The sequence below is a fragment of the Tursiops truncatus genome, chromosome 2, assembly GCF_011762595.2.
Source record: "Tursiops truncatus isolate mTurTru1 chromosome 2, mTurTru1.mat.Y, whole genome shotgun sequence".
Classification (NCBI taxonomy): domain Eukaryota; kingdom Metazoa; phylum Chordata; class Mammalia; order Artiodactyla; family Delphinidae; genus Tursiops; species Tursiops truncatus.
The window spans coordinates 3028494-3050840 of NC_047035.1; the positions used below are offsets into that span (position 1 = coordinate 3028494).

General features: G+C 50.9%; 1 protein-coding gene and 1 pseudogene across 3 annotated transcripts in view; one reads left to right on the forward strand and one right to left on the reverse strand.

Moving 5' to 3' along the window:
* Nucleotides 1–6297, reverse strand: part of RCOR1 (REST corepressor 1) — a 119785-nt gene extending 113488 nt beyond the window's left edge. For 2 of the 3 annotated variants that reach the window (XM_073800020.1, XM_033850584.2), the window contains exons 1-2: nucleotides 5771–6297; nucleotides 5628–5687 (exon numbers count right to left, since the gene is read on the reverse strand). In XM_073800020.1, coding sequence (XP_073656121.1) covers nucleotides 5628–5687; nucleotides 5771–6056 — 346 coding nt within the window. In that variant the 5' untranslated portion in view covers nucleotides 6057–6297. The remainder of the gene's footprint in view (nucleotides 1–5627; nucleotides 5688–5770) is intronic. The other variant, XM_033850585.2, reaches the window with a different exon arrangement.
* A 14460-nt stretch (nucleotides 6298–20757) lies between these two features.
* Nucleotides 20758–21439, forward strand: LOC101325005 (small ribosomal subunit protein eS17 pseudogene; annotated as a pseudogene).
* The last annotated feature ends 908 nt before the right edge of the window (nucleotides 21440–22347 follow it).

Below are 22347 nucleotides of genomic sequence, written 5' to 3' on the forward strand. Positions count from 1 at the left end.
TAAAGCTCAACCAGAAGACAGATATATGTACTAGAAGAATTTCCATAACACAAAACAGAAGGAATTGTTAAATTACAATTATTACCCCTTATCATTTCTAGGGTCACAAATATTTTCCATAGTTGCTATTTAAAGCTGTAGGAATTAACTCACTCCAAATCACTGAATCAGCATTCAATCCCCAATTCCTACCTTATTCAAACTTTTACTGTGCTGCTACAGAGACTCCCTCCACAAAAGGGATTTCCAGTTCTGTTTTAAATATAAAAACCAATACAAGCCTTATTTCTTACTTTTACATTATGCATGGAACCTCTAAAGAAAGGCTCAGAAGAAAGTGAGAGCTAAATTACAAATTAATTACAACAATCTATATAGCAGAGAGTAAAATATAAAAAGTAAAATAGACTGGGGGAGAATACAGTAACTTGGATAGACTCTCATGTTTCATCTCCAAAGACTAAGAAGTTAGTTGCAACTAAATTGCCCCATAGAACTTTATAACACCAAGGAAAATAGCTTTTTAAGAGTAAGCCTAAATTTCTTCAGTACCAAGGACTTTCAACACTGCTTTTAAAACAGCTCTGCTCTGATCAGCCTCAACCAGCTAACCTTTGAATCACACTCATCACCCACAGAAGGGAACATTGTGGCAGAAGAACCTCACCTCGAAAACATTAACTCTCAAAGACAAGAACTTGAAAGTTTAGAGCAAAAACTCCCTAACTCAGAACACAGTTAATGTGTACTTCACTTTGGCCCAGGGATGGATTCAAGGTCTCTTTTGTACTATCCAGAAACTTGATCTGAACAGGTTTACCTATCCTCTCTGGACCTCAGTGTACTTTTCTGCTATATAAAAGTATTGGACTAGTTCTCCCTCTTCCAGGAAAGAATATTTACCTAAATTGCAGCAGGTAACTTAAAAGTAATCTTCTCCAACTATCACAGTGCATGATTCACATTCAAATCTACAGCTTCATTATAATTCAGTCTTACCTCTGCAGTAAAGCAGGCAATGCGGGGACCACTGCTTGGCAACTGAAGTCCCACAAACGATAATTAGAATAAGATAGCAGACAATGTTTACTTAACACTCACTGTGCCAAGCACTGCGCTGGACATTTTACATGTATTAGCTCAGTTAATTTCTTCTCTTGAGGAAGAAGTTCCACTACCTCTACTTCACAGATGAAAGCAAAAATAAAGTAACTTGCCCAGGGGCAACACACAGTTGTCAAGAGGCACTGCCAAGATCTGAACTTGGGTTTGACGATTCTCATAGCCCAAGCTCTCACAGTCTACTCTATACTGCTTCTGAAAGAAGCCGGAAATTAAAAAGATGACTATAACTGACACAATCACAGGCCACAAGTGAGGGAAAGATCCCTGATTCATAATGGAGGGAACTGAGGCTCCAGAGATAAAATGACCAGCTCGACCTTAAACCACCTTCTTAACCACAGAGACAGGGCATTCAGCCTCCCGACAACCAGTTTTAAGTGTCTCCTACTTCACTACATCATGAAGGTGATCACTCACAGGGTTTATCATTACCCTGACCTCTCATTTGGGTAAACACTACCTCAAAGTACATCTACATCACAAAGCATTCACTGTAACTTATGAATTTTGGGGTATCTTTAAAATTGATTTTTACAATGAAACTAAAGTATAGCAAATAATGTGTTCAAAGAGGTACCTAGAACCACCAGTAAGAAGAAATGAAAAGCAGGTCAAGACACCCTGTTCAGAAAAATTATTCCACGTTAAAGCATAACACATTTTATTAATACAAGTCAACTCTGAAGTGACAGTTGAGCCAATGACAACCACAAATTTTCTAATCTGATTAAATATACTGGATTCAATGTTCCAAATACAGGGTGCATGTTTAAAGGGCTATTACCTCAAAAATATTTACCATTAACATTTCCTCTTCTGTAAGAGTCTTAGTTTTACTATTAGTGAACTGTGATACTGAAAACCAGCACAGACAGAAGTTGACAGTAATAACACATGCTGGGACTTCCCTGGATGCACAGTGGTTAAGAATCCGCCTGCCAATGCAGGGGACGCAGGTTCAAGCCCTGGTCCAAGAAGATCTCACATGCCACGGGGCAACTAAGCCTGTGTGCCACAACTACTGAGCCTGCATGCTGCAACTACTGAAGCCCGTGCGCTTAGATGTAGCCTGTGCTCCGCAACGAGAAGCCACCACAATGAGTAGCCCCCACTCACCACAACTAAAGAAAGTCTGCATGCAGCAACGAAGACCCAACACAGCCAAAAATAAATAAATTTTTTAAAAAATAAAAAATAAAAATAAATAAAAGAAACCAAAGACGACTCAGCATACACTACGGCACTGAGTATGGAAAGACAGTCTGGACCCCACATGAGAACAAAGACTAAGGTAAAGATATGGAACTGCATTCTGGTCTTGTTTTTAAATCTAACTGATAAAACTTGTTCCATCATTATAAACACAGATGTTATTTTAACTACCAAGTTCTGATCCAGTGATCCAGTTTAGGTCTTCATTAGATAATAAGACTGAATCAGCATTTTAGGATGGCAGTGCTCTATCCACTTCACTCACTACTTGTGAGGGATGACAAATCTTCTTTGGGCTATACAGGGAGTATCAGGTGGATCTAGTTTCAACCATTCGCTTTTAAAGCTAAATAGGGTCAAGTTGGGATACTGTGGGTAAATAAAATCTGACCTTAAAAAAAATTAAAATCAACTTCTTCCACTCATACATCTTTACAGAGATAGTTTTTTAAAAAATCAGTTTCCTGGGCTTCCCTGGTGGCACAGTGGTTGAGAGTCCGCCTGCCGATGCAGGGGACACGGGTTCGTGTCCCGGTTTGGGAAGATCCCACATGCCGCGGAGCGGCTGCGCCCGTGAGCCATGGCCGCTGAGCCTGCGCGTCCGGAGCCCGTGCTCCGCAGCGGGAGAGGCCACAACAGTGAGAGGCCTGCGTACCGCAAAAAAAAAAAAAAAAATCAGTTTCCTGATGAGTTTCACACTTACCAGTCTGTTCAAATTTGTAAAAATAAATAAATAAATAAACAAACAAATATTCAAAACTCAGGCAGGGAAAAAAAAAACTAACAATCACAATCTCAATTCCATATTATTCCTAACTTGTACTCATGGAAGGAAAGTGTCTTAAGTCTAAAGACCGAAAAAAAAATTTTTTGCCATGAAACAAAATCGTTGTATCATTTCTATTCCAAAATGGAAGTCTCCCCGTCCCTTAGATTTTTTTTTAAATCAATTAATTAATTAATTATATTTTTGGCTGCGTTGGGTCTTCGTTGCAGTGCACCGGCTTCTCATTGCAGTGGCTTCTCTTGTTGCAGAGCACGGGCTCTAGGCGCGAGGGCTTCAGTAGTTGTGGCTCACAGGCTCTAGAGCACAGGCTCAGTAGTTGCGGTGCACGGGCTTAGCTGCTCCACAGCATGTGGGATCTTCCCGGACCAGGGCTTGAACCCATGTCCCCTGCATTGGCAGGCGGATTCTTAACCACTGCGCCACCAGGGAAGCCCCGTCCCTTAGGTTTTTTTTTTTCTTAGATTTTAAGTTAAATGAGAACACACCTAAAAAATAAATCAGTAGGAAACAGTAAAGTCCTACAATTTCCAGCCATACCTAGGAATTCATCCCACTGCTCAGATTGGCAAAACAGGGTTTCAAATTATTTCATACCAGTTGGATTCCTTTCCAGATTAAAACAAACACAAAATACGAAATGTTAATGCCAAGACCCAATCAACTGGCAGCAAGACCATGCAGCAAAACATTTACAGTGTTTTACTTTTTAGAATGGCTGGTCTCTAGCAAATTTATGCTTGCATCTATTCCATCGAAACTGCAAGGACAGCTCAAAATATGATCCTATTACATGTGCTGTTTCAAAGAGAACAACTCCAAAGAAATCAGGCTCATTCCTAACAATGCTGAGCTAGACATCAATATTTAGAAGAATGTCAGAATTCTAATTCTTGCTGTTGCCATCAAATATGCCCTTTTCTTTAGTCACATCCAACATATTTGAATAAAGCTTTCAAAACAAACATAAACAAAATATACCAAAAAACTGACCAACTTACTAAAACTAAAATATACAAGTTGATTTTTTTAAATATGTGGGGGAAACTTGGTGACAAGCTTTGCTTTATGTTCTGTGTATTAAAACAAAGATGGACTTGACCTACAAAATGAAGATAGGGTCAACTGTAACCAAAAAACAGTATGCTTCCCCTGGTGGCCAACCATGGAACGGAGAAGGCATGCACAGAAGAGAAAAAGCCTTGTCTCGGAGTTCCATCCTGTCACTCTTATAAATGAGAAGTGACTACCAAAAAAGGAAGACGCGGGGGAAGGGGAAACTATCAAAAAGACTAACATAAGTTAAAAGGAATACAAACCTGGGCGGTAGACTACATATACTTTAAGAGATTTAAATCATCAACAGACTAAAATGTAGAAGGCAAATACGGGAAAGGTCATTTATTTCCAGAATGCCCAAGAGCTCACTCAGGGATCCCTATGTATTTTCACTTCCAACACCCAGAGTTTCATACCTAAATAACAGCTTAAGAGCAATCGCCTTTTTCAAGGGCTAGATCCTTGCAATTTTCTGCAGTCTTGTTTCCAAGGAAAAGCATTTATGCATTTATCTTCTCAAACTCGTGGTATAACCTACATAGAGAACCTTCAGTTCTAAAGCCCTCCAACCAGGAGGACTGTTAACTCCAGTTCCACAAGGTTCTCTTTTGAGTTTTATTTCTGAAAGAAAACCCACGTCCTTTCAAACATTTTCCATGCCAACAATCTTTTAAAGATAATCTTATACGGAGACAGGCTAGAATCTCACTGACGAATTCCTTTGTCTGATTGGATTTTTCTGGTACTTTAAATCTGCTTCCACACAGAAGAGCAGCAAGAGTAGCAAATGTTCCAAGCTAGGGGGTAGGGATTTCTTGGAGGCGGACATCATTTGTTAGGCTAAAGCTTCTGAAGGTTCTAATCTTTCACAACCCGTTCCTTAAAAAAAAAAAAAAAAAGCGGGGGCGGGGGGGGAATACACACACATTTACAAATAGGTCCTAAAATCAAACTGCCACCAGCCAGTCTCTCTTCCCCGGGCAGGCGCCCTCTGGGAAGCACACTTCTTTTATTAACTGGTTTTGGGAGATCTCAAGACGGGAGGGGAGTCGGGGCCAGGCAAGAGTCCAGGGGCGGGCAGGACGAGGAAAGGGCATGCGGGGCAACCCTCCGCAGGGGAGAAACGGGTCCGAGGACGTCCCAAGCCCAGGCGCTCGCAGGACACTAACTCTCCGGCGCGGCCGCCCCTGCCCGGCCCCGGCGCGGCTCGTGCCGACCCGGGGACGCCGGAGCCCCCGGGCCAGGTGGCCAGGTGTGGCTGCGCGCCGCCGCCTCCAATCCGACCCGCCGCGGCGACCGGGGCCTCCCCAGGGGCAGGCACGCCAGCAGGACACCCTTGCGCGGGTGTCTCCCCGCGGACAGCAGGACCCACACAGGCAAAAAGAAAGTTGTCCGAGGCCGCCCGCCCCCTCGGGTCGCCGGCCGGCCGGGCTGGGGCGCTACTCACCGGGGTCGAAGTCGGGCACCACCGCCTGGTACTGGGGTCCGACCCGCATGCCGCCGCCACCTGCGGGGAAGCAGAGAGGAGGTCAGCGGGCGAGCGGGCGGGCGGGCGAGCGGGCGGGGGCGGCGCGGGCGGCTGCCACTTACCGTGTTCCTCGTCGCTGGACGAGCCCGAGCTGCCTTCCTCCCAGGAGTTGCTGCTGCTGTTGCCATTGGGCGCCGCCGCCGCCAAACTTTTATTCTGCCCATTATTGGGGGCGGCGGCGGCCGAGGCGGAGGCGCCGGTGGCCGAGGAGGCGGCGGCGGCCGAGGAGGCGGCGGCGGAGGCGGAGGCGGCCGAGGCGGCGGCGGCCGAGGCGGCCGCGTTGGCCGCGTTGTTCCTCCCTCTCCGCTTCCCTGAGACCTCGGGGCCCTTCTCCACCATGGCCGGCATCGGCGGGGGCCCGGACCGGGCGAAAGTGGCGGGGACCCGCGGCTCCTGAGGAGGGGGCGCCGGGCCGGGGGAGGGAGTGAGAGCGGGCGCGGAGGCGGGCGGGCGCGGCCGGAGCTCGCGGGCGCGAGTTGGGGCTGGGGCGGCCCTAGCGGGCGGAGAGCGGAGCCGCTTCAAGCCCCCAGCGCCGAGCCGAGCGCAACTTTCGCTCTCATCGCCGCCCGCACTTCACTGGCACTAACTACTCCAGGAGCAGCGAGCGGGAGGGGAGGGGGGCGGGGCCTGGGCGAGCGGGGGAAGCCGCGCGCAGCCCAACCCGGCGCGGGGTGGCTCCGCCCCCGGCGTGCTCCCATTGGCTCTTGTGGGATTTGGACGGCGAGCGGCAGCCAGATTGGCTCCGCGTACCAGTCTGTCCAAGGGGCCGGGGCGGGAGAGCGGGGAGGGGGAGGCTCCGGGCTTCCGTTGGTCAGGTTCGGTTGACGCGTATCGCCCGCTGTACGTGGTTTGAGGTTTGCAATCTCTCTACGCCCCATGATCCATCTCTCTAGGCAATAGCGAGGAGTTAGCTGTCCTCCCCGCCCCCTCCTTCTGCCGGTCCCCCCCTTCACCTGAGCGCGCCCCCCGCGGCCTCTGCCCCCACGTTCCCCGAAGGGCTCCACTGAGGATCCCATCGGTTTCAAAAAGTAAAATATACGCGACACGAGAACAGAAATTGAACGCAAGGTTGGGACTACTTTCCCCCTCGCGCGGAGGATTACATCTCACAGTTTGAATGGGTTCTATACAAAGAGGGGAAACTAATTGGAAGAAACTAATTGCGCCCCCACCTTTCCCAAGGGATTTGGGGGTTACTCAGCGCCGGGGGAAGCCTGGTGCAGGGGACAGGCTTCCCAGGTGACAGTCACCCCCGGAGCAGAAGAAAGCAGTGTAGGAGCTCAGGGGGTTTAGTGGCGCTTTCTGCTAATTTGGTGGGGGGAGGTTGGAAATCGCCGCGATTGCCCGAGTTTCGGGGCGCGCCGCGCCTGCGAGGCCAGAGGAGAGGGTCCTCTGCCCCTGCCCGGTAGCAGAGTCGGGGCGCGGGGTCCCTGCCGTCCCGGATGGCCGTTTGGAGAGCTGTGAAGGAGCCGAATTGTCACAGGGGGAGGGGAACACTTAAAAATGGGGTGGGGGACTTACAGAAATGGGCTGGGGTCCGGGAAGGGTAAAGAGGAAGAAGCTATTTTCATCCCAAGCCTTTGGTAGGGGAGGAGGGTCTTGCCTTCCTCCGAGGCAAGAGCTACTTTTCCGGATCTGCTGCCTGCCCTGCCTCCCCCACTCCACCCCTTGCCCCAGAGAGTGACCACCGGCCGACGCGGGGCTGCTTTTATAGCTGGGGGTGGGGGTGGGAGATGGGAGAGTGTGTGACTCCCCTGGAGGTCTGTATCTGCTCCACCCCCACCGATCCCCCCAAACAACACGCTCTTCGTACATAATCAGGAATAATCAGGAGGCGAGAGAAGGTCTATAAATGAAAAAATATATATATGTATTTTTTTAATGCAGCGGATGGCTATTTTTCTTTTAAGTTACTCCAAACCTGAGCTTAATATGGGGACAGTTTACACCAGCTCTGGTTATAAATAGCTACAGGGAGAAATCTGAAGTTTTATGGTTTTAAAGCCTGAATAAATAAGCAGGATGTTCTCCACGTTTTTTGCAGCATGAGCCATCATTATTACTTCAGTGAAGTGACCATGTTCAATTCTGCCTGAATGAACTGTAAGAAAAAGCGCTGGGAGACCTCCCCATGGAGGAGAACTGCCCCCGCCAAGTTCAGGGTCGCAGCTCCTGGATTCCCCTTAAAAGGACACTCATCTCCTAGGAGAGCCCAAGTAGCGCAGGTGTGTGCCCCGGGATACTCCCCAACAGCTGGCCTGGGTAGGATGCAGACAGCAAAGCCAAGGGTTAGGAACCAGAGGTGGCATTCCCCGGGCTGAACCACCTGGCCGAGGGCTGTGACTCATCTAGAGGTGAGCACTGTGTGAGGAATGAGGTTAAGAGCCCTCTGCCCTGCTCGCTTAGTGTCTATGAAGTTATACCACAAGACTCTGGATAGATTAGCCTACAAGGGCACAAAGGTGATATTGAGTCATTTATTAGAGCAGCAGGAATGGCACAGCACATGGGGTCACCAGCACCACCTACCAAACCCCAAGGTTGGAGCTACTTTCTGGCTGGGTTATAACAATGGGTGCATCACTGGACCTTCCAGCCATTCAATTTTTCAACAAATATTAACACCTAACACGTGCCAGGCCCCGTTCTATTTTGACGCCAAAGCCACACAGATACTGGCCTTGACCCTGTCAGCTTCCTTGTCTGTAAAACACAGGTAATAGTAAATACCTCCTGGCCTGGTGGAGTTTTTACAGATTCCATCTCTCCAGCCCCCTTCTTCCACCATAGGGAACCCCTCAACCTGAAGGAAACCCCCTTTCCTGCCCCTGCCTATTGTTTGGGGTGGGGGAAGGTGGCCCACACACAACCCTTCTGATTGGGAATTTGTGACCTCACAACTTCAAACTGGCACTCCATCGAGTCAGCAGCCCCACCATGTTTTTCGGTGACACCCTCTCCCACCCTCTGAGTCTAAGAGTTCACACCTTCTCTCCTCTCCTCACACTTCCCACAGCCCCTTCTGCCCTCACTCCCAGCCAGCGACCTCACCTCATTCTTCAGTGGGAAAAACTGAATCCATCAGGTGGGCCCTCATCTTCCAGTCCCCAAGCTGACACATCTGCCTGCCTGGCACCCCACTCCCCCGCCGTCTCTCCCACCCCAATCTTGATCTCAGGCACCCACCTCCGGCTGCCCTCCCCTTGCTACTCTCCTGTACCATCAGCCTCTCTCTCTCTTTCCCCTTGGCTAGCATTTTCTCAAAAAACAGGGGAAAATCTCTCCCTTGCTCCCAAGCCCCTTTCCGCCTCCTCCCCATTTCTCTACTCCCATGACAGAAGACAGAAAACTCCAAAGACGTGTCCATACCTGCCTTCCCCACTCCCTCCCTTCCCAGTCTCTCCTCACCCCACCCCAGCAGGGCTGTGTGCCTACTCCTACCTATTGCTAAGGTCACCCACAAGCTCCCAGCTGCCCGATCCAGCGGTCACTTCCTGGAACACTGCCCTTCTCAGCAGCACCTGAGTCCGCCACTCCTCCCTCTGGAAGTTCCCTCTCTTGTCTGGACCTTGGCTCCCCTCCTACTTCACACACTGCTCCCCCTCCGTCAGTCCCCTGTGCATCCTCCACCCTCTCCTTCCACCCTGTAGTCATTGGGGTTCCTCCTGGGCCCCCTTCTCTGTGCCTGATGCATAGTAGGCACTCATTAACCGCAGAGTGAGAGATAAAGGGAACACAGGCTGCTGTGGGTGCACAGAGCAGGAGCCAGTCCTGGGTGGGGGAAGGTCCCTGGCACAGGTGACGTCTGACCAAGACAACATGAAATATGCCCTATAAGGGGGACCTTTGGTTTTGTCAGCCCAGCGTCTCCCAAGTGTCCACCCATCCACAACACCCTCCTCCTGGTGGTTGGCTTGGGGCTTCCCCATCTCTAACTGGCACGTGACCCAGGCCTGGCCAATCAGAGCACCCCAGACCTCTGGCTACAGTGATTGGCTCCGCAAGGGCACATGACCTAGCCAGGCCAATCAAGGGTCTTTCTGGAACTTTTCCTGGAACTCTCAGGAAGGAAGGGACCTCTCTCTCTCTCTCTGAAATCAGGACCTAGAGATCTGAAGCCTAGAACCTCCAAAGCAGGGCCAGGGATGGGGCAGGCAGGACAGGCCCCACTGGGGCTGGAAGCTGGAGGAGACGTTTGTGCCCCGGGGTCTCGCTTGCCCACCCCAGTCCAGGGCCTGTTCCAGGGAGCCCTTCTTACCCCACCAGTCTGTGGAAAAGGCCGGTTGAGTCCTGATAGGATCTTTTGACCTCTCCCCACTGTCCAAACCGCATAAGCCAGGCCTGAAATCCTGGCTTTTTAAATAGAGCGATTGGACTTTCTGTTACAACTCAAAGAATCCTGGATGTTACGAATAATTAGGCATTAATCCTGTGCAGAACAAGAGAAAGGAGACGCTGGCAGAGAAATAGCACCTTCCTGTCCCCTGTGAAAGGCTTTAAAGATAATAGCTAATATCTTCAGGGTGTAACTGTGCCTGGTTGTGCTCTCTGTGCAGAAATCATCAGTGCTTTTAATCCGCCCAGTACTCCCACTGGGTGTACACGGTTATGACCGGCTCATCCGCGCCTTGTAGGTAGGGAAACTGAGGCACCTCCAGGTGAAGTTTCCGCCTGAACCGTGCGACCCCACTCGCCGGCAGGCCTCAGCCACGTAGCCATGCAGCCGCGGGCCTCACCAGAGACCTAAGAATGTTGGGAGGACCAGGGAGGAGGATGTGGGCAGAATGCCTTGTCTGATTCCACACATAGTGTTTATAATTCTTATTGCTGCTTTTTTTTTGTTTTAGTAGTATTGTTAGATGACTTGTTAGAAAATTCTGCCAGGCAAGGAGTAGCTTCCCCAAAGCTGGACCAGGCAGAAGGCAGGGTGTGGGCTGGCAGGGAAACAGCCAGAAGCCAGTCCTGGGAGGGTTCGTTTCCCCCGCAAGGCTCTTCAGAAACTGAGACTGGGCAGGAATTTTAGCCATCCTAGGAGTTCTTTTTCTTTCTTTTTTTTTTTTTTTTTGGCTGCATTGGGTCTTCATTGTGGTGTGCGGGCTTCTCATCACGGTGGCTTCTCTTGTCGTGGAGCTTGGGCTCTAGGTACGTGAGCTTCAGTAGTTGTGGCTCGCAGACTTAGTTACTCTGCAGCATGTGGGATCTTCCCGGACCAGGGCTCAAATCTGTGTCCCCTGCACTAGCGAGTGGATTCTTAACCACTGTGCCACCAGGGAAGTCCCATCCTAGGAGTTCTTAACCTGCAGTCTGTGGATAGATTTCAGGGGTACCATGAACCTGGGAGGGTAGTTACAGGTTTATTTAAATGAAACTTTAACTGAAATCTAGTATTTTCTTCAATTATGAATGTAGGCGGTACTAGTAATGGCTGGGACTATGGTACCCCTAGGAATCATGATACTGTCTCATCACATTACATGTTGGAGAGATCTCAGAACAGTGTGTACAGTCATCTCCAAAATTACAGAAAATATTAGACCTGCTGCCAGATCTTGTTACTAATGTGTTAATAACCAAAGAAATAAACTCAAAATGGATTGTATACCTAACTGTAAGAGCTAAAACTATAAAACTCTTAGGAGAAAACACAGGAGTAAATCTTCACTTCGCAAGGAGTGACCTCAAGTAGGCAAAGCCTTCTTAAATACAATTCCAAGAGCATAAGGAACAAAAGGAAAGAAGTAGATAAATTGGACTTCATCAAAATTTTAATTTGGGTTTTTGGGTTTTTTTTGCAAATGATACCATCAATAAAGTTAAAAACAGTCCACACAGTGGGAGACAATATTTGCAAAACATGCCTGGTAAAGGACTTTATCTAGAACATGTAAAGAATTCTCACAACTCAATAATAAAAGATGAATAAAATGGGTAAAGTATCTGAATAAACATTTCTCCAAAGAAAGTATACAAATTGCTAATAAGCACATGAAAAGTTGTCCAACATCAGCCGCCAGGGAAATGAAAATCAAAACTGCAGTGAGATACCACTAGGTATCCTAGCCCACTATGATAGCTATAATAAAAAAGAGTGGTAATAACAAGTATTGGGGAGCATGTGGAAACGTAGAAACCTTCATACACGGCTGGTGTGAAATGATGCAGCTGCTTTGAAAAACGGTCTGGCAGTTCCTCAAAAAGTTAAAAATATAGTAACCATATGACCCAGCAATCCAACTTTTAGATATGTAACCAAAAGAATGAAAACATGTGCCCACACAAAAACCTGTGCACAAATGCTCACACTAGCGTTATGCACAATAGCCAAAAAGTGGAAAAACTTAACGTCCATCAACTGATGAATGCATAAACAAAATGTGGTCTATCCATAAGATGGAATACTTTTTTAACTTCATTTTTTAATTAATTTATTTTTTTGGCCGTGTTGCGGCTTGCAGGATCTTACGTCCCCAACCGGGGATCAAACCTGCGCCCCCTGCGGTAGAAGCGCAGAGTCCTAACCACTGGACGGCCAGGGAGTTCCCTCATAAGATGGAATATTATTCAACCATAAAAAGGAAAAGGATACTGACATGTGCTGCAACATGGATGAGCCTTGAAAACATTATGTTAAATGAAAGAAGCCAGTCACAAAAGAGCACATACTATATGATTCCACTTACATAAAATGTCCAGAGTTGGCAAATGAATAGAGACAGAAAGAACATTTTTGGCAGCCAGGGGCTGGGAGAGGAAGGCACTAGGCAGTGACTGCTGATGGGAACGGGGTTTCTTTTAGATGTGAGGAAATGTTCTAGAATTGATGGTAGTGCTGGTTGTACAACACTGTGAATATACTAAAAACCATTGAATTACACACTTTAAATGGGTACATTGTATGGTATATGAATTCTGTTTCAATAAAGCCTCCTTGCTGGGCCTGGAGATCTCAGGTCCGGCTCTCCACGCCGGCCTCCTCGGGCGCTGCGGATGAAGTTCTGACTTTGCCCGGATGCCAGGGCCAGCAATGGTGACTGCTGGAAGGCCACCTGAGGCTCCTGCCTCACAGGTCCCTGCTCGCTCAGGTCCCCGTTGTGCATTATGGCAGCCCCAAGTCAAGTCTTGCAGCCTTGACCTCCACGTTACAATGAGAGTCAGAGGCCAAGCCACAGCCTGTCTTCAGGGTAGGACTTGGGAGTGGAAGTATCAGGCCCAGGCCCTTCCTGCCCAGTTCCCCCCCGCTCTTTCTTTAAGTACCTTCAGGAATGTTTCACTCTTTATCTGAGAGCCCTCCGCAAGAGAATTTGGGAGATGGCCACAGGCCTGGGATAAGCGTGGGGCCTCCGAGGGTGACCCCCTCAAGGGGCTACAGGCTTGTGAGAGGACCAGCTGAGACAGACCTTAGCTCCAGGCCTACAGGTGGCTGAGGGGGGTCTCCTCGCTAGAGCCCAGTGGCCCTCCAGCCCTAGGTCTGTCTCAAGTTTCCACACTTTGGGGACCCCTCCCTTCCTGGGGTTGCCCCAAGCATGCTGCTCCCACCAGGCCACGTGGCCCACTCCTTCATGTCTCAGCTCACAGGTCACCTCCTCCAGGGAGCCCTTCTGACTTCCCTGACCACCTGAGTCCCCTGTCCCAGCCCAGGTCCCCGAGATCCTCCTTCCTGGGACCGATCACAATTATAATGGTCTATGTGTGGCACTATCTTTCTCTCCCTCTGGAAAGGAAGCTCCATGAGGCTACTCTGTGGTCTGTGAGCCTCCCGCACAGCAGGGCTCATTAAATCACCACTGCTGACTGTGGTGGGGTCAGGCTGGGACATTTAAACAAGACCTGAGTCAGAGCGTAAACATCGCTGGGCAGTAAGTGCTGAGCATAGCACTGGCTTCCCAGGTAGCCCCGTGGCTGGCAGATGCCGGCTTTCAGGCTGCCGCCTGGCTGCACTCAGACAGTCAGACCCTCAGAGAGAGGACTGCCCCTTCTCTCATCTAGAACCTGCCTTCCAGCGTGTGGTTTCCTGTCCGAGGACCCACCCCTTATCTACAGGAGCGACAGTGGGAGTAGGACCCCCTCCTCCCCTCACCCCACAGGATGCTATGTCTGAAACAGGCAAATCTGCTAAAGACCCCCTGAGACGAACAGACACACAGACAGGGGAGACAGATGGCCCTGGCAGTTGGCGTGGGAGCGCTTAGTCCTGGAGCCAGGTCACGCCACAGGAGCTGCAGGGGGCCTTCTCCTGGGCAGGGTGGGGGGTACCTGGGCGGCTCCTCCTCCCCTCCCTGCTTGAATGTCGGACAGCCTACCTTCGCCCCAGAACAGCCAAGGACATCCTTGAAACGTGGACTGGATCCTGCCCTTCCCGGCTCACAACCCCCGGGGCTTCCTGCTGAGGATATAATTCAAAGCCCCCTCAGAGACATCCAGGCCCCCAGGGACGCGTCTCCCTCCCCGCCTTCCACTCCCGGCCTCTCCCTCACCTCCTCCGGGACTTTGCACAGGCTGTTCCTGGCCTGGAGCACCTCTCCCCTCCTGACTCGGCCATCGCCTGCTCGGAGAGCCTTCCCACCTCCAGCGCCCCCCGGCCTCCCCCTGCAGCGCCCCCCGGGCTCCCCCTGCAGCGCCCTCTCCACCTCCCCCTGCAGCGCCCCCGGCCTCCCCCTGCAGCGCCCCCCGGCCTCCCCCTGCAGCACCCTCTCTGCCTCCCCCTGCAGCGCCCCCCGGCCTCCCCCTGCAGCGCCCCCCGGCCTCCCCCTGCAGTGCCCCCCGGCCTCCCCCTGCAGTGCCTTCTCCGACTCCCCTGCAGCGCCCTCTCCGCCTTCTCTCAATGACAGTTGTGGCTCTTTGTTCTTGTTGGCTGTTGCTCACTCCATAGACTCCACCTTGGCACCGGGACATGTCTGTCTGTCCTGCTCACAGCGCACTCCAGCCCTGGCTGGTGCCTGGCCTAGAGGAAAATACACCTCAGGGTCCCCCTCGTGGTGCGCACGTGGGGTCGGGGGGTGCCGGGGGTGATGGATGCGAAGGGGGGGCCCGGTGAAGGCCACCTGGCCGCTTGCGAGAAGGACTGCCGTGGCCCAAGGGCAGGGCTCAGTCAAAGCCCCTCCTCGGTCCTCCCACCGTCTCACCAGCCTTCCTCCTACGGCCTGAGCGTGTCTTTTTTTTTTTAACTTTTTAAATTATTTTTTTTTTCCAGCCATGCCACGCGGCTTGTGGGATCTTAGTTCTCCAACCAGGGATGGAACCCGGGCCCTCAGCAATGAGAGCGCAGAGTCCCAACCCCTTGACCGCCAGGGAATTCCCCCGGACATCTGTCTTGCCGGTGTCTGTCCCCTCACTGGCCTAGAACACGTGGGCCTCGGTAAAGGTGAGGGGTTCTGATGAGTGGCCCAAGAGGACGGCATCCTTTTAGGTGGGGGCACAACATGAATAACATCAGGGCCCTTTTAGCAAATGCCTGACATTTGCGGAGCCAGTGGAGGAATCAGGCAGACCTGGGCCAGCCCTGCTCCGTCTCCCGGGCGTGGTCTCCGCACATTCCGCCTCCGTGCCCCTGCTTCTGCTCTGAGGAGCGCTGAAGCCTGTCCCCAAGGGCTGCTTCAAAAATCTCAGAAATCCTTCGAAGGAGTGGAAAGATGGTGGGTGGGGCCCCTTTGTTCACCTTCGCTCCTGCCCCAAACCCCACCAAAATGAAAACGAAGGGACAAAACAACAGCAAAATCTTGGAAGCTGAAAATCAGATGGGAGGGTGGTCACCGACTTCACCCACCAGATAGAGCTGGTACCAAATCCAGCTGTGGGGAAATCCGAGGAGTCACCCCGGACTATGCAAACCCCCAAAGCCTTCCCGTCCACACTGTGGGCACCAGGCCCGCCCCCTCTGCCCAGTGGGAAGTGGGCTCACTACTTCCTGATGTATTTAAGGGTCCTCCTGGCAACCCGATGATGTAGGGTGGGAGACTGTGCAACTCAAGTTCGCAGAGCTGGCCAAGGATGGAGGGACCCAGCCAAAGAAAGGGAGGAACTGTGTATGGACCCAGCCACAAAGTGGATGAGCCTGAAAACAACATGCTAAGTGAAAGAAACCGGCCCCCAAAGGTCACACGGTGTCTGATTCCATTTCTGTGAAATACAGAATAGTCCATAGAAACAGCAGATTTGGGTTGTCAGGTGCTGGGGGAGGAGGGAACAGGAGTGGCTGTTTATGGGGACGGGGTTTCCTGTCGGTTCTGCAACAGATACTAGAGATGGTTGCACAACACTGGTGAATGTACTTAACAACCACTCAGCTATACAAGCCAAAATGGCAAAAGTGATACATTTTATGTTGTGTGTATTTTCACACACACACACACACACAGGAGAACTGAGGGACCAAAGTTGGAGCCCAGGACTTCCCTGGCGGTCCAGTGGTTAAGACTCCACACTCCCAAGGCAGGAGGCACGGGTTTGATCCCTGGTCGGGGAAATAAGATCCCACATGCCGTGGAGCAAATAAGCCCGTGTGCCACAACTACTGAGCCTGCGCTTCAGAGCCCGTGAGCCACAATTACTGAAGGCCGTGAGCCACAGCTACTGAGCCTGTGCTTCAGAGCCCATGAGCCACAACTACTGAGTCCGTGCACCACAACTACTGAGCCACGCGCCTAGAGCCCATGCTCTACAACAAGATAAACCACTGCAATAAGAAGCCCACGCACCACAACGAAGAGTAGCTCCCACTCACTGCAACTAGAGAAAGCCCGCACGCAGCAACGAAGACCCAACACAGCCAAAAATAAATAAATAAAATAAATTTTTAAAAAATTCTTTAAAAAAAATTTTTTAAAAACAGAAACCAGATCACATCATTCCCCTGCTTTAAACCCTCCATTGGCTCCCATCTTACTCGGAAAGGAAACAAAGGCTTTCCAGTGGTTCCTGAGGCCCTACCCAAGCAGGCCCCCAGTGACCTCTTGGACCCTGTCTTGTCATCTGGCCTCCTCTGTGTCACCAGCTGGCTCTAGCCCCACTACCCTTCCTGTTGATCCTCGAACAAACCAAGCACACCCAGACCTCAGGCCCTTTGCACCTGCTGTTCTCTGTGCCAGGAATGCTCTTCACCTAAAGACCCCCTCGGCTCACTCCTCACCTCCTTCAGATCTGACCACTCTTTTGAAACAGGCCACCCTCCACCCAACACACTTTTTCGTTTGCACATGTCACCAGCTCGCATATTTTACGGATTTGTACTGTCTCTCTCCCCCTTAGGATGGCAACCTCTTGAGGACAAGGATTTCCGTGTGCTTTGTTCCCTCTTGTTTCTCCAGAACCTAGAGCAGTGCATGGCACACGGTGGGCTTCCATAAATATCTGATAAATGAATGAACCATTTTAGGGTGAGGACACAGGGCCCAGAGGGGCAGAGTGATGCAGCTGTGGCCGGCAGCTCCAGGGTTTCCTCCAGGCCTCTCTCCGGAGCTCCCCGATCCTTCCAGCTCTCGGTGCTTGTTATTTTTGTTAGTATCCACTCGTATTCAAGACGCAGTGTTCTCACAGCATCTTCTTGCTGAGAAGGCAAATATTCAAAAATACTTTGACAATGACATTCTCCACTTCCCCAAGGCTGTGTGAGATGCCAGAAATGATGGGACTAATTAGCGGCACTGACTCCCCACACATCCTGGCATCTGTGTCTCCCGGGGAGAGGGCATGGTAGCCAAGACTCTCTGGACACTGCACATGGACCAGGGCAGAGGGCAGTGAGGTCTTGAACCTGGGCTAGGACTGGCTCCACCTCTGGCAGACCGAGGGCCCCTGAGCCCATCCTGGGCCTCTCTGGCCTCAGTTTCCCCATCTGTAAAACGACAGGGCTTTCGCCTCAGGTTCAGGTCTAGATGCTACCTGCTGCAGGAAGCTGCACTGCCCCCATCCTAGAGCGCAGGGCCCACGTGCCACATGCCAGTGCCAGTGAGGTCTGAGCGGTTCCTTCTGAACGACCTCAGAGACCTGAGCCCCTCTCACTCAAGCCCGCTCTCAGCCTGTTTCACTCTTGGACCGTGCCACACGGCTTGCAGGATCTTAGTTCCTCGACCAGGGATTGAACCCGGGCCCTAGCAGTGGAAGTGCTGAGTCCTAACCACTGGACTGCCAGGGAATTCCCATCAGCCTCCTTCCCTCTTCAGGGTAGCTCCACACATCTTGAGTGTTCCTCCATGCTGGCTGCTAGGGACACAGCAACAGGTTCCCACATCAAGGTCAGCTCTATCCCGGTCCCAGTCCCCTTGAGACCAGGCTTTATTTGACCCTTGCAGCAACCCCAGGAGGCCTCCAGCACAGGGCTTATTGCTCCCATTGACAGATGTGCAAAAGGAGGCCCTGAGAGAGCAGGTGACTTGTTCCAGACCCCACGGGAAGCTGGGTGGGTAGAACCACAACTGGAACATGGGCCTCTGACTGCTGGCTCGGGACTCTCATCTGGACACCTCTGAGAAGTGTCAAGAGGGAGCCTCAAAAGCTGGGAAGGGCCCCCTATTCTCAATCACAGACAGATGGACCCAAGCTCAGCTCACAGACTCCACCAGGATCCGGGGCCGCAGGGAATGGCCAGAGGGGCTGGAACTGGCCAGGACCGAGGTGGGAGCTAGGTCACCCCAAACGTCAATTTCATCAAGCCACTCCTCTGCTAAAGAACCTTCCATGGCTCCCACCGCTGAGCCGCACCAAGCCTACCTCCCTAGCATCACCCTAAAACCCCACACTAAGACCCCACACCCTAAAACCCCACCCTAAAACCCCACCCTAAAACCCCACCCTAAAACCCCACAAGGGGTCCCTTGTCGCCCCCCACCCAGCTGCAGCAGACTGGTCTTCAGGTTCCTCCAGGTTCCAAACTCACCCCCACCTCGGCACCTTTGCTGGGGTGGGGATCCCCACGTGGAGCTCCCCCCACCAACCTGGTCCCATTTCCTTCCCTCCTCAGCAGCCCTTACTCCATGCCAGCTCTCCCTCCCGTGGTCCTGGAGATCAGAATTCAGGAGGACAAGGTCCCCACCCTCCAGAAGCTCAGGGCCTAGTTGGGGAAGCAAATACGTCTGTGAAAAATCAGAATACAATGAGGCGACGGCATCTTGGGGGTGAAGGAGCCAACAGGGATGGCAGCTCCTGATTCTACCGGGGGCCAAGAGAGGCCGCAGGGTTCCCAAACCGAGAACAGCTGGAAGGACACTCCCAGCAGGAGGAACAGCCTGTGCAAAGGCCCCCTGGAGTGAAAGAATATGATTTTTTCCTGGAAAACAACACACCATTTCCCAAGCCCAGTTTCTTCATGGAGATGTGATGGCAGACGAGGCCTGGGAACGTGAGGGAGCTTGAATGCCAGGCGAAGGTGTCGGGTTTTATCCTCTAGGATAGGAGTGAGCAAACTACCACCTAAGGGCCACATCTCGCCCACCACTGGTTTTTGTACAGCCCGTGAGCTGAGAATGCTTTTACTTTTTTAAATGGTTGAAAAAAATCAAAAGAAAAAGACTAGGGCTTCCCTGGTGGCGCAATGGTTGAGAGTCCGCCTACCGATGCAGGGGACACGGGTTCGTGCCCTGGTCCAGGAAGATCCCACATGCCGCGGAGCAGCTGGGCCCGTGAGCCATGGCCGCTGAGCCTGCGCGTCCGGAGCCTGTGCTCCACAACGGGAGAGGCCACAACAGTGAGAGGCCCGCGTACCGCAAAAAAAAAAAAAAAAGTAAAAGACTATACTGTGTGTGACACAGAAAGTTATATGAAATTCAAGGTTCAGTGTCTATAAATAACATTTTATTGGAAGACAGCCACACCCACTTGTTTACACAATACCTGTGGCTGCTTTTCACTTCAACAGTGGTGTTGAGTAGTTGGTTCACAGGGCGTGCCAAGCCTAAACTATTTTCTATCTGATGCTTTCCAGAAAGTCTGCCCACCTCTGCTCTAGGAAGTGGCAGTGGTTCCCAAAGGGGATTCCAGGGAACACTCATCCCATGAGATTCTCTGGGAGAATAGGGTTCCCCAGGTGAGTAAATCTGGCCTACTCTGCCTGCTGCATCCCACTCCCTCCAGAGAGGGACAGTGAGCAATAGTACAGTAAAGGCACTGAGACGTCCTGCAGGAAAGAACCTTATTTAACTGCGATGAGTCATTAGAGCTGTTCACAGAGCTTTGAATCCTCTCCTTCCACGCCCATGGGAAGACTGTATATCTCCTTGGAGATAGGGGTGGCTGGGTGGCTCACTTTGCCACTGAGATGCAAGTGGAAGTGACATGCATCCTCTCTGAGTGGAGGCTGTATGAGTCCGTGGGTGACTTAACACTTCCTCCTCCTCTTCCCCCTGGCGATCAGTGTAGCTCCGTCAGCCTGGGCCCTGGAGTGAGAAGACTTGGAACAGAGACCCTGCCAGCCCATGATGGACATGAAACAAGAGGAAGAAAATGTCCCTTGCTGTGTTGTGCCACTAACAAATGGACGGGGTGGAGGGGCATATGGGAGAGTTCTACCTTCCACCCAGCGGGGCTGTGAACCTAAACAATGAAGTCTAGTTGAAAACAAATGGGCAGGGCATGTGATCCAGCAATCCCACTCCTGGGCATATATCTGGAGAAAACTCGAAGTCGAAAAGATACATGCACCCCAATATTCACAGCAGCCCTATTCACAGTAGCCAGGACATGGAAGCAACCTAAATGTTCATCAACAGATGAATGGGTAAAGCAGATGTGGTACATATATACGATGGAATAGTACTCAGCATAAAACAAATGAAATAATGCCACTTGCAACAACATGGATGGACCTAGATATTATCCTACTAAGTGAAGTCAGCCAGACAGAGAAAGACAAATATCATATGCTATCACTCATATGGGGAATCTAAAATATGATACAAATGAACTTATTCACAAAACAGACTCACAGACATAGAAAACAAACGTATGGTTACCAAAGGGGAAAGTGGGGCGGGGGGGAGGGATAAATTAGGAGTTTGGGATTAGCAGATACAAACTACTGTATATAAAATAAACACTCTTTTACCAAGGAGCTGCCGACATGAGCCACATTTGCACCAAAACCGTGAAGAAGGTGGCCCGGGTCACCATTGAGAAGTACTACACTCATCTGGGCAACGACTTCCATACCAACAAGCACGTGTGCGAGGATAAGTACTACACTCATCTGGGCAACGACTTCCATACCAACAAGCACGTGTGCGAGGATATCATCTTTGTGTGTGTGTGTGTGTGTGTGTGTTACGCGGGCCTCTCACTGTTGTGGCCTCTCCCGTTGCGGAGCACAGGCTCCGGACGCACAGGCTCAGTGGCCATGGCTCACGGGCCCAGCCGCTCCGCGGCATGTGGGATCCTCCCGGACAAGGGCATGAACCCATGTCCCTTGCATCGGCAGGCGGACTCTCAACCACTGTGCCACGAGGGAAGCCCGAGGATATCATCTTTATTCCCAGCAAGACGCTCCGCAACAAGATAGCAGACTATGTCTGATGAAGTGGATTCAGAGGGGCCCAGTGAGAGCTATCTCCATCAGGCTGCAGGAGGAGAGAGAGAGACGAGATAATTACGTGCCTGAGGTCTCAGCCCTGGATCAGGAGATCACTGAAGTAGATCCTGACACTAAGGAAATGCTGAAGCTGTTAGACTTTGGCAATCTGTCCAAACTGCAGGTCACTCAGCCTCCAGCTGGGGTGAATTTCAAAGCACTGTGTGGAGCCATTTGACTCTTCCTGCTGTGCTGTAGTATCTTCAATAAACCTCAGACAACAACAACAACAAGAAAAAGATAAACAAGGTCCTCCTGTACAGCACAGGGAACTATATTTAATACCCTGTAATAAACCATAATGGAAAAGAATATGAAAAATAATATATATACATATGTATCTGAATCACTTTGCTGTACACCACAAACTAACACAACACTGTAAATCAACTATACTTCAATAAAAATTTTAAAAAATTTAAAATGGGGCAGAGGACCTGAACAGACATTTCTCCAAAGAAGATACGTAAATGGCCAATAAACACATCAAAAAATGCTCACCACCATTAGTCATGAGAGGAATGCAAATCAAAACCACAGTGAGATCCCACACCCAGAAGGTAGACAATCACAAGTGTTGGTGAGCATGTGTGGAAACTGGAACCCTCATGCCCTGCTGGTGGGAATGTGAAATGGTACAGTCACTGTGAAAAGCATTCTGGCAGTTCCTCAAAATGTTAAACATAGAGTTACCGTAAGACCCAGAAATCCCATATCTAGGTCTATGCCCCAGAGAAATGAAAACTTATGTCCACACAAAAACTTGTACACAAATGCTCATAGCAGCATTACTGTATTCATCATAGCTAAAAAGTAGAATCAACTTAATGTCCATCAACTGATGAATGGATGAACAAAATGTGGTCTATCCAGAGACTTCCCTGGTGGCTCAGTGGTTAAGAATCCGCCTGCCAATGCAGGCGACACGGGTTCGAGCCCTGGTCTGGGAGGATCCCACAGGCTGTGGAGCAACTAAGCCCATGAACCACAACTACTAAGCCCACGAGCCACAACTACTGAGCCTGCGCGCCTAGAGCCCCTGCTCCGCAACAAGAGAAGCCCCCGCAATGAGAAGCCCACGCACCG